Here is an 11,929-nt window from a genome sequence, read left to right on the forward strand (position 1 = left end):
GCTGAAGCGCCAAAGCGGAACCATCGAGAATTTCAGGGAAGAGTGGCAAGGACCTCGTGGTGGGTGTGGCAGGAAGTAGATTCGGCATTCGGGGGCGGGCCTAGAGGCGCTTATTCCGAGTACGGACTGGCGAAACCATCGAGTCTGAGGGCCAGAGAGTCATGAAAGTAAGGGGGCGGAGTGACAGATTTCTCCCGACCACGTTCCTGGGAGCGCGGGCTGGGTTGTGTAGGGTGTCCGGGAGTCAGCCGCTGTGTGTCAGGGTCAGTAGCCGGAGGCCAGGAGATCTTCGTCAGTGGCTCTCCATGCAAAAGTGCTTTGGAATTCTGGATCTCGGCTCTGAGCCTTAGCGGAGGTCACGGCTGTCAATTCACCGGTGTCCCGGCGTGCCAGACGGAGGACAGAGTGGCGGTGGAGGAGCGTTGCAGGAGAGGTGTGCCGGAAATAATTTGCTCCCCCCAACCCCTTGGGCATTATCTTAGTTAGGCTTAGTCACATCTTATTGGGTTGAATTTGAAAAAGGCCCCGTGGAAGAAGTAGCCTATAAGATCTCAATTAAAAAGAATGCCTGGAATAAAGAAGATACCAACAGAACTAAGTGAGCCGGAGGTAGATAGTGATTTGCATATCTGTCGAGGTGCTAGTAAAGGTAGGCATCCTAATGTGGACATCCCTGCATATCAGCTGTCCTATTCGAATCCAATGGGAGCAAGTCACAGAACCCAATGGGAGGGAGCTGGAGTACAAGTGACAGAATTGTAGCGGGTCTGGGTTTGGTGGCAGGATGATGCAGGCACTAAAGGTCCATTCAGACATCACCTCAAGAACCAAAATAACTTGCATGAAATAGTTTAGGTGAGAAGTAATAGTCTGTACAGGACATTGGGAATGGAGTATGACGGAGAGAATATTTGAAAGGCGTTTCTGATGATAAGGCATGTATGTGGTCATTGACGGATCAATGGAGAAATCACCTTTGCTGATTCCATTCAGTGGGGACCCTTCTATCTCTGCTCTTGCCGGGGACCAAAGTCTTCCCTTTCTAATATCCTGGTGTGGAGCTGGTTCCATTGCTTTTTGGAGTTGAGAATCTCTCCTGGCAAAAAGTCTACCTGAAGAGCAAAATGGTGGGGTTTTACCCTGGAATTCCAACACCATTCCCACTCCACAAAAGGACACTGAAACAAAGTTCTGCTGAGCCGTCCATCTTGCTTCTGTGGGAGGGAGCGGAGCAAGTTTGATCGGTCTGGTTTCTAAACTAGTCTTATGCTTTCTTCCAGTTCTGCTGTTCTCCATCTCTAGGTTTTGACAGTGCCTCAGAGCCCGTGAGCATCTGTGTTTTTTCCTTTCAAGATGCCATTTACAGACTTTGTTCTGGCCCTCAAAGACAATCCCTACTTTGGGGCTGGATTTGGGCTGGTAGGTGTGGGTACAGCTCTGGCTATGGCCCGGAAAGGAGCCCAGTTGGGTCTAGTGGCATTCCGTCGCCATTACATGATCACACTGGAAGTCCCTGCTAGAGACAGAAGCTATGCCTGGTTGCTTAGCTGGCTTACCCGGCACAGCACCCGCACTCAGCACCTCAGTGTTGAGACCTCATACCTTCAGCATGAAAGTGGCCGAATCTCCACCAAGTTTGAATTCATCCCCAGCCCTGGAAACCACTTCATTTGGTAAGACTGGAAGTTAGGAAGAGCTCTGAGGAGAGGGTGGATTAATGGAAGAAATCAGGCCACTTTGACAATTTTATCCAGGTATCAGGGAAAATGGATCCGGGTAGAGCGAAATCGAGAAATGCAGATGGTGGACTTGCAAACGGGGACTCCTTGGGAATCTGTCACCTTCACGGCCCTGGGCACTGATCGAAAGGTTTTCTTCAACATCCTGGAGGAAGGTGTGAGATGGCACAGGCAGGCTTTCAGGAATGGGGAGGTTGGGCATCTGCTGCTTGGAGAGGAGGAATAAGGATCCAAGTCCTTGGGAAAAGGGTACAGGTCAGAGCTCTACCTAATTGAAGAATCAGCTGTGCTCAAGAGACTTACTGTTTTGTTTCCTTGCTCCCAGCGCGAGCCCTGGCTCTGCAGCAGGAGGAAGGGAAGACTGTGATGTACACAGCTGTGGGTTCTGAATGGCGAACCTTCGGTTATCCACGCCGGAGGCGGCCACTGGATTCTGTAGTCCTACAGCAGGGTCTGGCTGACCGAATTGTTAAAGATATCCGAGAATTTATTGATAATCCCAAGTGGTACATTGACAGAGGTAAGTGGCAGCTGGAATCTTGGTGAGGCTGTAGCCAGATGAAGTTACAGAATAGTCTAGCTCAGGTGAAGGGAAAGAAAACTTGTCTATGAGGGTATCTTTTTCTGATACTAGGACCACTGATAGGGAGCATTGCTGAGGGTAAATGTGGACACCCGGGCCAGAGTACATGATTCACTTTAGGTCTTGTTTATCCTGGTTATATCCCTAGGCATCCCCTACAGACGTGGCTACCTTCTTTATGGGCCCCCTGGTTGTGGAAAGAGCAGTTTTATGTGAGTAGTCAAATTCTCTTGACTCTGAAAAACAGCCTTTGCAGAAAAACTGGACTGAAATCATTAGAAATGAATCTGGGAACCAAGAATCAGGGTAAACATGAGATCCCTAGGTGTGCATCAAGTGGGTATAGGAAACGCAGGCCTGTGTGGCCTACCTCCTAGGACTCTTCAGGCTACCTAGGACCTCCTTCCCTGTCATTGTCCACAGAACAGCTCTGGCTGGAGAACTGGAACACAGCATCTGCCTGCTAAGTCTCACAGACTCTAGCCTCTCGGACGACCGGCTCAACCATCTACTAAGCGTAGTACCCCAGCAGAGCCTGGTGCTCCTGGAAGATGTAGATGCTGCTTTTCTCAGTAGAGACTTGGCCGTGGAGAGTGAGTGAGGATGCTGGGGATGGGGAGTCTTTTGTTTTTAGTGTAGTGTGCATCTGTGTGCAAGCACATGTGTAGGCACACGTGGGTGGAGGTCAGAGAACGTTTTGAAGTCAGTTCTCACCATGTACCGTTTGTCTCTCTTGTTGCCATACTCCTGTCTCTGCCTTCAACATGCCTTAGTGTTTACATATGTGCCACTGGAAGCCACTGCATCCAGCTTTTTACTTGGATTCTGAGATCAAACTTGGGTCTTCAGACTAGTGTAGCTGCTTATTTGTTTTAACCACAGAGCTATGTTCCTGACCCAGGAAAGTAGTTATTTAAGACACCGAGGGTCAGAAGTCAACAAGAAACATTTTTGGAGGCCTAAGTCAGCAACAAGAGGCTGATAAGTAGGGAGCTGAAGGGGATTTGGGGCTCCCTACTTATCAGCCTCTTGAAGGGGATTTTAACTGAGCCATGACCTTTCACATCCCTGTCATCCTCTAGACCCTGTAAAGTACCAAGGATTAGGTCGCCTCACCTTCAGCGGACTGCTTAATGCTTTGGATGGTGTAGCCTCTACCGAGGCTCGAATTGTGTTCATGACCACTAACCACATTGACAGGTAAGGAGACAGGAAGGCAAAGCTCCACTTGTACACCTCAGGAGAGTTGGGGGATTGAGGAGACTGTCTCAGGAGCTAGCAGGACTGTTGGCTGTGACTCTGCTTTTCCTTAGGCTGGATCCTGCCCTGATACGTCCTGGGCGAGTAGATCTGAAGGAGTATGTGGGCTACTGCTCACACTGGCAGCTGACCCAGATGTTCCAGAGGTTCTATCCAGGGCAAGCGCCTTCTTTGGCTGAGAATTTTGCTGAACATGTCCTTAAAGCTACATCCCAGATTAGTCCTGCCCAGGTGCAAGGCTACTTCATGCTGTATAAAAATGACCCCATGGGGGCCATTCACAATGTCGAATCTCTGAGGTGACCCACCAGGCCACTATCTGCTCTCAACAGAATCCATAAGTACCTGTCACACGAATCTGGTTTGTGACCTTCTTCTTCCCATTGCTGTGTTTGTAATTGAGAATAAAACAGGAGTTGCCATAGCAGGTGCCTACAAGATCTACATCTACCAGTGGTGGGGCCATGGCCTGAGCGAGGGAAAGGAGAAGGAGCGCCATTGGGAAAAGTAGATGCAATCATGAAAGGCCACCCAAGTAAGATACACTGTTGCCTGGTGTTGTGGCACACATTCCCCCACCCCCGTTTGTTTGTTTATTTTGTTTTCAAAACAGAGTTCTTTGTATAGTCCTGGCTGTCCTGGAACTTGTTCTATAAGCCAGGTAGAAGATCTGCCTGACTCTGACTCTTGAGTGCTGGGATTAAAGGTATGCATGTGGTACGCACTTTTAATTCTAAAACTTGGGAAGCTAAGGTAGTAAGAGTGTTAAATCTTAAGATCGGGGCTGGAGAGATGGCTCAGCAGTTAGAAGCACTGACTGTTCTTCCAGAGGTCCTGAGTTCAATTCCCAGCAACCACATGGTGGCTCACAACCATCTGGAATGGGATCTGATGCCCTCTTCTGGTGTGTTTGAAGACAGTGATGGCATACTCCTACACATAAAATAAATAATTCTTTAAAAAAAAAAATCCTAAGACCAACCTAACACCACAGTGAGACTTTCCCCTTAAAACAACAGAAGTGCTTGGGATGGAGCTCAGCTGGTAGAATGCTTGCCTGGTGTGTACAAACTGGCCATGATGGCAATGGCCTGGAATCCTACCACTCAGGAGATAGAGACAGAAAGATCTGGAGTTCTTCAACTAGATAAAGCTTGAGGCTAGTCTGGGCTACATGGTACCTTATCTCAAAACAACCAGCCAGTCAGCTGAACAATGCATGTGTGCAAATGTGGGAATGGATGGAATTATTTGCTGTGTTACTTAAGTATTCTGCACAAATGTCTTCTTTTCAAAACTGACCACACTGGCAGGGAAGAGCCTTTTTACCCTAGTGTCTCTGGTGGACAGCCTTACAAGAAAGGCAGGAGCCCCTACCACAAAGAGCCATACCACATAAGCTAGCTGCTGTTAAGCAAAGGTCAAATCTCTTTATTGCCTCCCTCCCACCCTAGTTCCCTGTCCCCCAACAGTACTGCTAGGAACCTTCCTCAGATTCCAAGCCCAGGGGCTCCCTGCGAGTACCAGACCGGTATGCTCCCTGGCCCCGGGGTAGATGGGGATAGGAAGAACCTGGTGTACGGTTTTTGGAGCGTTCCCATCGAGCACAGTCCCGAGTCCTGCGAGCTGAGGGGCCCTGCCAGCTACCAGGTCCCTTCTCCTGAGGATGACCTGTGAGGCCTTTGTTACGGGGTTCTGCCTTTAAGTCCACAGTCTCCTTGAGAGGCTTCTCAGGAGGTGGCAGTTCTTGGATTTCACTGGTACCTTTTGGGGCGCAGCACTCCCCTCCTTTTGGGTGCCTCCGATCATACTGTCGCCAGGAGCCACGACCAGGTCGTGGAGGATCTAGCATGGATTTCTGGGTCTCACCCAGCCTCTGTTGATTTGGCCCAGCCCCCGAAGTCTTCTCATAAACATACTGGGTAGCCATGGGTAGAGGAGTTGGCAGAGTTGATTGGGCAGCTAGGGAAGTAGATTGTTCTGCAGAAAGGGTATTAGGTGGTTGGGGTCCTCTGGAGACATCTACTACTGACTCAGGTTCAAGAGCAGCAGGAGGCTGGAGAGAAGAGAGGCAGAGGTGATGCATCAAGGGGGACCCCTCTCCACTATCAGCAACCATCATCAACCACAACCTTGCTAGCAGAAAAAAGCACACCCTAGGGCCATGGCATTCCTAAGAACTCTGGAGACATCTGAGGCCAAGGGGGAGCCTTTCCTCACCTGCTGAAGGCTAATGAAGTATCGGTTCCGTTCAGCCTCCAGGTCAATGATGCCACCCTTTTCCTGTTGCCTCTGATACAGCCGTTTGAGTTCTTCCTGTTGGCGCAAGCTCTCTGCACTGGGTTGGTATAGCTCCTTATAGGAAAGGAAGCAAAAGGGCAGGAGGAAAAGAAACAAAATGAGAAAGCAGACAGATGACTTGAACCCTAACTCTTCTAGGATCGTCCTAGGGAGCTGCACAAGGTTCCTGGCTTTTTTTTTTTTTTTTTTAAAGATTTATTCATTTATTATATATAAGTACACCGTAGCTGTCTTCAGACACACCAGAAGAGGGCATCAGATCTCTTTACAGATGGTTGTGAGCCACCATGTGGTTGCTGGGAATTGAACTCATGACCTCTGGAAGAGCAGTCGGGTGCTCTTAACCGCTGAGCCCTCTCTCCAGTCCAGGTTCCTGGTTTTTTGTTTTGTTTTAGACAAGAGGTTCATATAGCTCAGAATGGTCTCAAACTCACCATATAGCCAAGCATGACCTTGAACTGTTTATCCTTCCTGAGTGCCATGATTGTGTGAGTGCATTACCATATACCAGGTTTTTTAGTGCCACTGCTGGGGATCAAACCTAAGGCTTTCTGTGTGCTAGGTAAGGTGCACTTCCAAATGAGCCACATTCCCAATACTCAGTTCTTGGTTTTGTTCCTCAGAGTTGGGCTTCTGAAGCCTTAGACTCTTGGTGGGGGCTGTGGCTTTGCAGAGTACTGTTAAGCAAGTCAAACCCAACTCCACAGAGAACTCAGCAGAGACAAGATGCCACTTCTCTCTCCTTAGAGAATGCCTGGCTTAGAGCAGAAGGAAAACCCTTACCATGGGTTGTTGGGGTTCAGGGGCTGCTTTCAGCGAGGCAAGATCATACACAAGGGGCTCCCTGCACACAGGACACTGCACACCGACTGCCTTCTAAAACAAGAGGAGAAATCACATCCTGCTCCCTGTCAGCCAGCCCGAGGGCTGGGACCAAAGGGCATAAGCGTTAGCTGCTTAGCAATGAGGTAGAACAGAGGAGAAAAGGGCTGCCTAGGGAGAGGTCTGGAAATGCAAGGCTTCATGCAATGTGTCAGTCCACACAAGGATGCCTTTCTTTCTGGACACGGGTAAGAATTAATCTCAAAGGTATCTAGAACTAAAAAGATGAAAGGACACCAAAGTAGAGGGCTGGAGATGGAGATGAGGTCTATGGGTACCGAGTGAGAGAGTGGGTCTGGTGATGTCTACCTGCTTGGTGACAACATGCTGTTGCTCCTGTTCCTGTGTATTCAGCTCTTGTTCCATGTGTTGGATGTACCTGGCAAGGCAGTGGCAGTGAAAGTAGTGATAACACGGTGTCTTGGTAAAAGCCTCCTTTTCCTGTGGGAAGACAGACGCAGGTCCTGCATTAGTGACCACTCACGAGCCCTTCCCAGTCTGCTCAACCTTATCCCAGATCCCAGCTGAGAAACCCACCTGGAAACCATAGAGGCAGATGACACACTGTCCATGGGGAATGTTGTTATCTGTGAGAATCTCCTTCCCTTTCTGAAAGGAGAGAAGATGTTGCTGAAACATGGAGGCAGGAGACTGTGAACACATCCCAGATACTTCTTCCAGGACTAGCTGGCTCCTATCCTGGTAATGTTTTACTTGCAAGGATCCCTCTTCTGCGCTGCCTCATTTGACCTTCCTGGTTTCAAAATCTAAGTCAATTACTTCTCTCACTAAGCACAGCTTACACAGTTTTCTTTCTCTTTTCTAAAGATAGGGTCTGATGTAGCCCAAGCCATCCTTGAATTTTAGCTAAAGGTGCTTTGAACTTATGGATTCTCTCGCTTCCACCTCCCAAGCGGTAGGATAGCAAATGTGTGCCACTATGCCTTGGCTTAGCATATAATACCAACTACCCAGGAGACAGAAACAGGATGTCACAAGTTCAAGGCCTGCTTGACCACTTTGTGACTCATTCTCAGAATTAAAAAGGTTTAAACATGGTATGGATATAGCTCAGTACAAGAGCACTTGTCCAATGTATGTAAAACCTTAGGTTTGGACCTTGGTATAGAAAAAAGGAAAAGTACTGAAACTGAAGCAGAGAAAATGAGGGCTTGGGGATACACACCTTTAATCCCAGCAGTTGGGAGGCAGAGGCAGATGGCTCTCTCAGGCTGGCCAGAGCTACAGAGTGAGACCCTGCCTTGGTTAGCTAGAATCATCTGTGAAGAACCAAAACTGAGAAAAAACCTCCATAAAAATGGCCTGTAGGCAAGCCATAGCCTATGGCAGATGCCTAGCAAAATGTGAGGCATTTTCTTAATTAATGAGTGACGGAGAAGGGCTCAGCCCATTGTGGGTGGGGCATCCCTTCGGTTGATGGTCCTGGGTGCTATAAGAGAGCAGTTTGAGCAAGAACAAGCCAGTAAGTAGCACCCTTTCATGGCTTCTTCTGTCTCCAGGTTCCTGCCTGGAATTACTACTCTGACTTCCCCAGTCATGGACTGTTCCTGGAAGCATAAGATGAAATAAATGCTTTCGTCCCTAAATTACTTTTGATCATGGTATTTTTAACACAGCAGTAGAAACCCTGAGACCAAAAATAAATAAATAAACAAACAAAAAGAGAAAGGGAACTGACAACTATAAGAGAACTACTCGAACTACATTTTTTTTTTTTTGAGACATAGGAATTATCTTTCTAGACTAATTGAGGCCTTGTGCAAACAAAGACTAAATGTACTGCCTACAGATATAATGTTGTCTGAAAGGAAGGATATTTTACCAGGCCATCACACTTTACCTCGATGAGTTCGTAGAGCATGGCAGTGCCTAGTCCCTCCTTGGCCACATGGCCCAGGGCCTGTGAGATCCTGGGGGAAAAAAAAACAAGAAGAAGCCAATATGAAATCCACACCCTTCCTTCAGCTGGCTGAGCTGAATTTTGAATTGTCCCTGTTCTAACTAGCCCAACTTACTTGTGGATCTGCTCATCTGAAAGTCCTCGGGGGTTACGGATGGAGATCTGGGGCACCTCGTGGGGATACTGATGCAGAAAAGCAACGAACAGTCATGAATGTGATGCACGCTGGGGGCTCTCCCCTTCCTCCCTTGACTACTGTGCAGAGGCCGCCTCACCTGCACGGGGACCTGAAGAACCAGAGTAAAGCAGACAAACTGCGAATCCTGGACCTCTGCGGTGGCAGGGTGCAGAGTGATGAAGATCTCCCATGGTGATCTGCAGGTGGATGAAGTGAAGACGCAGGATGTGACTAGGCAGGGGCTTGAAAGCTAGGGAGGAGGGTGTGAGAGAGTAAAGCAGTAGAGGAATGCACATTGGACTTGTTTCTCTGGACTGGGGGAGGAAGGCTTAAAGGAATAGTAGATAAACTTTACCTCTGAGGCAAGGCTCAGAGTACCCTAAGTCCAGATTCTGTGCAGAATTCTCTCACGACTGAGACCCCTGCCCGCCCATTGCTCAATACGTACCTGCCGTTCCCTTTCATCACCTGTAGTTCATCCAGATAGATAGATTCTAATACTTCAACTTCAGAGGGAAGGACCCTGGAGAGTAACGGGGAGACCGAATCACCATTGCAGTTCTCCCTACTGAAGCTGCCAAGGCTGATGAAGACTGACTTTTTTTTAAAAAAAAAAAATCTGCCTGAATACATTCTCTGGCCAAATTATTCTTTAAAACTGGGAAGTGTTTCTTCAAGCCAGGTAGAAAGCATGGGAATTAAAGTTTTGGAGATCACACTGCCAACTTGAGAAAACACATTCCCAGAGGAATTAAAACTAACCAAACCGTAACCCAGGAGGAATGGGACCAATCAGAGGCAGGTTCTGGCTCCCTGCTTACATTTCTACAGCGTAGGTTATCCTTTAGTGGGTTTCCCTCTGACCTGCATATTTGACATTCATTCATTAACAAGGCTATCAATACTATTTCTGCCCACCTATATTACTGTATAGCACAGATCCCAGTGTTCTGGCTACAGCCAATACCTTGCCAGCACCAGTCAGTGTAAACATCCTCAAAAGGACATAGCAAGTTAAACAGGTCTAGGTAATATAAAAGCTATACTGCATTAGAAGAGTCATAGGCCTTGTAGCAAATAGTAGAGCAGAAACTATTTACCAAGCTATGTGGTCAGGTTACTTTTTTTAGAAGCCTGAGTTACACTGTCTACCACCTAGTGATAATACAGCATACTCACTAGGGCTACTACGAGAGGAATAAATGATTTGGTTATATAAAGTGCACAATGGGGGTTGGGGATTTAGCTCAGCGGTAGAGAGCTTGCCTAGGAAGCACAAGGCCCTGGGTTGGGTCCCCAGCTCGAAAAAAAAAAAAAAAAAAAAAAAAAAAAGTGCACAATGTCTAAGACATAGTATCTAGTTTAAGTGACCCCCCCCTTTAAAAGGAAAAAGAGACCCTGAGTATACACATGATCCGGGATGTGTAGTTAGTCCTGATCATCATGGCTAAGACAGGGTTCGTGGTCCTGATATTAATCAGTGGGCTCACATTTAAACATAGAGAAAACAGCGGTTATGACATCGAGGAAGAGTGATTGTCCACAGCGCTACCCAGGTGAATGATATATATATATATATATATATATATATATCTGTATCTGCTTTCTTACACAGTTCCTCTCCACCGAGAGGGCGTGCACCCCACTATCACCTCTATCAGTAATGGTTACTATTAGCATTCTTAAGCCTTAGGCAGAAACCTTAAAATATAAAACTTATTATTTTACAAATTAAAAATAAGACATTCGGGCTGGAGAGATGACTCAGTGGTTAAGAGCACCTGACTGCTCTTCCAGAGGTCATGAGTTCAATTCCCAGCAATCACATGGTGGCTCACAACCATCTGTAAAGAGATCCGGTGCCCTCTTCTGGTGTATCTGAAGACAGCTACAGCGTACTTATATATATAATAAATGAATAAATTTAAAAAAAAAGAATCTTTAAAAAAAAAATAAGACATTCTGGCTGCTATAGACTACTGTGTCATGGCTCAGGTGTCCCTTCATATGTTAGAAGTCCCTCCCAACATTGAAAAGCACTAGTCTGGCTGGGCTCCCTAAACCAACAGAACACTGAGGTGCAGCTGCAGGTAAGACTTCCTTCAGTACTTTGCCCACCTTAGGTCACCTGAGTCTTGGATGTAAGATATAGAGTAAATAAGGTCAGAGGTTACAGATGGGGGTCAACAGTAGGCTGTCCTAATACTAACAGTGTAAGGCCTCAACTCAGATGTCCTTTGGGCTACCTTAGTCTCTCGCAGTCTTATACTTAGGCAATTAATGAGATGCAGGCTTATGCATATTACAAATCCACAGTGACCCTCCCAAGTACTCTATGAGGTAATGCCACACCCACTTTTTTTTAATAGCTGACACTGAGCTAGCTGGTTTGGTCGGCATCACATCAAGCTAATTAAATACGAAGTGAGCACGTTTTTATCTTATGTCCAAAATCCAAAATCCTTAAAGGTTTTTGGTTTCTTATTAAGAATGCTCGAGTGAGTAGGAGATCTTATGAGGGGAGTAAGGCTTTTCTGACAGTAGTTATTAGTGCTGTTGGTTATATGGGAAGATTGAAAAACGCATAGGCAGAAATGGTCTGGTCCATGGGGCAGGATCCTAGGGGCACGAGGAATGCGTCCGTTCCTAGAGGCGGGAGGTGTGATGAGCAACCATCCTCCAGTGCCCAGAAAATCACATCAGGGAGAAGTGGGGCGGGGTAGGCCCGTAGAGGGGGCAATGGGGTCGATAAGGCGTGGGCCCAGCGGCCAGGCCGCTGTAGACCCAGTCCCTTCTCAGATCGGCGTCCCTCCACCCTCCGTTCCCGGTTCAGTAGCTCGCCTACGAAAGGATGTCAGGGTCTCTTCCATCCCTCTCCCTATGATCCACCCTTTATGCCCGTGGTTCGGACGGTCCGAAGCTGTTGCTAGCTCCCAGCACCAGATCCAGGCAGCCAGCCAAAACCTATGACCCAAAGTTACCAGTCCTCTTCCCCGGCAGCTGAAGACGCAGACGCCGCCATGTCTTCTCCGGCTCTTGGCCGGAACCGGAAACACCTTTTGGGA

The 11,929-nt window shown here is 47.6% G+C and overlaps 2 protein-coding genes across 5 annotated transcripts; one reads left to right on the plus strand and one right to left on the minus strand.

Moving 5' to 3' along the window:
* Positions 1-44: 44 nt before the first annotated feature.
* On the plus strand, positions 45-4,007 carry LOC116899506 (mitochondrial chaperone BCS1). Of its 2 annotated transcripts, none has more exons than XM_032901357.1 (9): positions 45-433; positions 1,281-1,673; positions 1,755-1,894; positions 2,065-2,259; positions 2,471-2,534; positions 2,746-2,915; positions 3,405-3,522; positions 3,636-3,894; positions 3,927-4,007. In XM_032901357.1, exons 2-8 carry the CDS (start codon positions 1,354-1,356, stop codon positions 3,883-3,885), a joined length of 1,257 nt encoding a protein of 418 aa, XP_032757248.1. In that variant the 5' UTR covers positions 45-433; positions 1,281-1,353; the 3' UTR covers positions 3,886-3,894; positions 3,927-4,007. The 2 variants fall into 2 exon arrangements, with proteins under 2 accessions (XP_032757248.1, XP_032757249.1); XM_032901358.1 differs by lacking the exon at positions 45-433 and adding an exon at positions 441-649.
* Positions 4,008-4,983: 976 nt separating this feature from the next.
* Positions 4,984-11,907, minus strand: Rnf25 (ring finger protein 25). 3 transcript variants are annotated; one of them, XM_032901361.1, is made up of 10 exons: positions 11,846-11,907; positions 9,313-9,387; positions 8,962-9,061; positions 8,802-8,869; positions 8,627-8,696; positions 7,303-7,374; positions 7,075-7,206; positions 6,667-6,759; positions 5,803-5,937; positions 4,984-5,638 (listed from the first exon to the last, which is right to left on the minus strand). In XM_032901361.1, the coding sequence occupies exons 1-10, from the start codon at positions 11,884-11,886 to the stop codon at positions 5,060-5,062; spliced, it is 1,365 nt and encodes a 454-aa protein (XP_032757252.1). In that variant the 5' UTR covers positions 11,887-11,907; the 3' UTR covers positions 4,984-5,059. The 3 variants fall into 3 exon arrangements, with proteins under 3 accessions (XP_032757252.1, XP_032757253.1, XP_032757254.1); XM_032901362.1 differs by having other exon boundaries at positions 4,988-5,638; positions 6,667-6,756; XM_032901363.1 differs by lacking the exon at positions 11,846-11,907 and adding an exon at positions 11,706-11,839 and having other exon boundaries at positions 4,988-5,638.
* Positions 11,908-11,929: the final 22 nt, after the last annotated feature.

This window comes from Rattus rattus, chromosome 4 (assembly GCF_011064425.1).
Source record: "Rattus rattus isolate New Zealand chromosome 4, Rrattus_CSIRO_v1, whole genome shotgun sequence".
NCBI classification, from domain to species: Eukaryota; Metazoa; Chordata; class Mammalia; order Rodentia; family Muridae; genus Rattus; species Rattus rattus.

What these genes read in the sequence shown, in the direction of transcription:
- Rnf25 (XM_032901361.1), bottom strand. Translation starts at nt 11,886, where the DNA reads ATGGCGGCGTCTGCGTCTTCAGCTGCCGGGGAAGAGGACTG. An exon ending in TCAGATGAGCAGATCCACAA is followed by an intron (nt 8,697 to 8,801) that starts GTAAGTTGGGCT and finishes TTTTTCCCCCAG; the next exon opens with GATCTCACAGGCCCTGGGCC. An exon ending in AGCATGTTGTCACCAAGCAG is followed by an intron (nt 6,760 to 7,074) that starts GTAGACATCACC and finishes CTCTTGTTTTAG; the next exon opens with AAGGCAGTCGGTGTGCAGTG.
- LOC116899506 (XM_032901357.1), top strand. Translation starts at nt 1,354, where the DNA reads ATGCCATTTACAGACTTTGTTCTGGCCCTCAAAGACAATCCCTACTTT. An exon ending in CCTGGAAACCACTTCATTTG is followed by an intron (nt 1,674 to 1,754) that starts GTAAGACTGGAA and finishes AATTTTATCCAG; the next exon opens with GTATCAGGGAAAATGGATCC. An exon ending in TGTGGAAAGAGCAGTTTTAT is followed by an intron (nt 2,535 to 2,745) that starts GTGAGTAGTCAA and finishes CATTGTCCACAG; the next exon opens with AACAGCTCTGGCTGGAGAAC.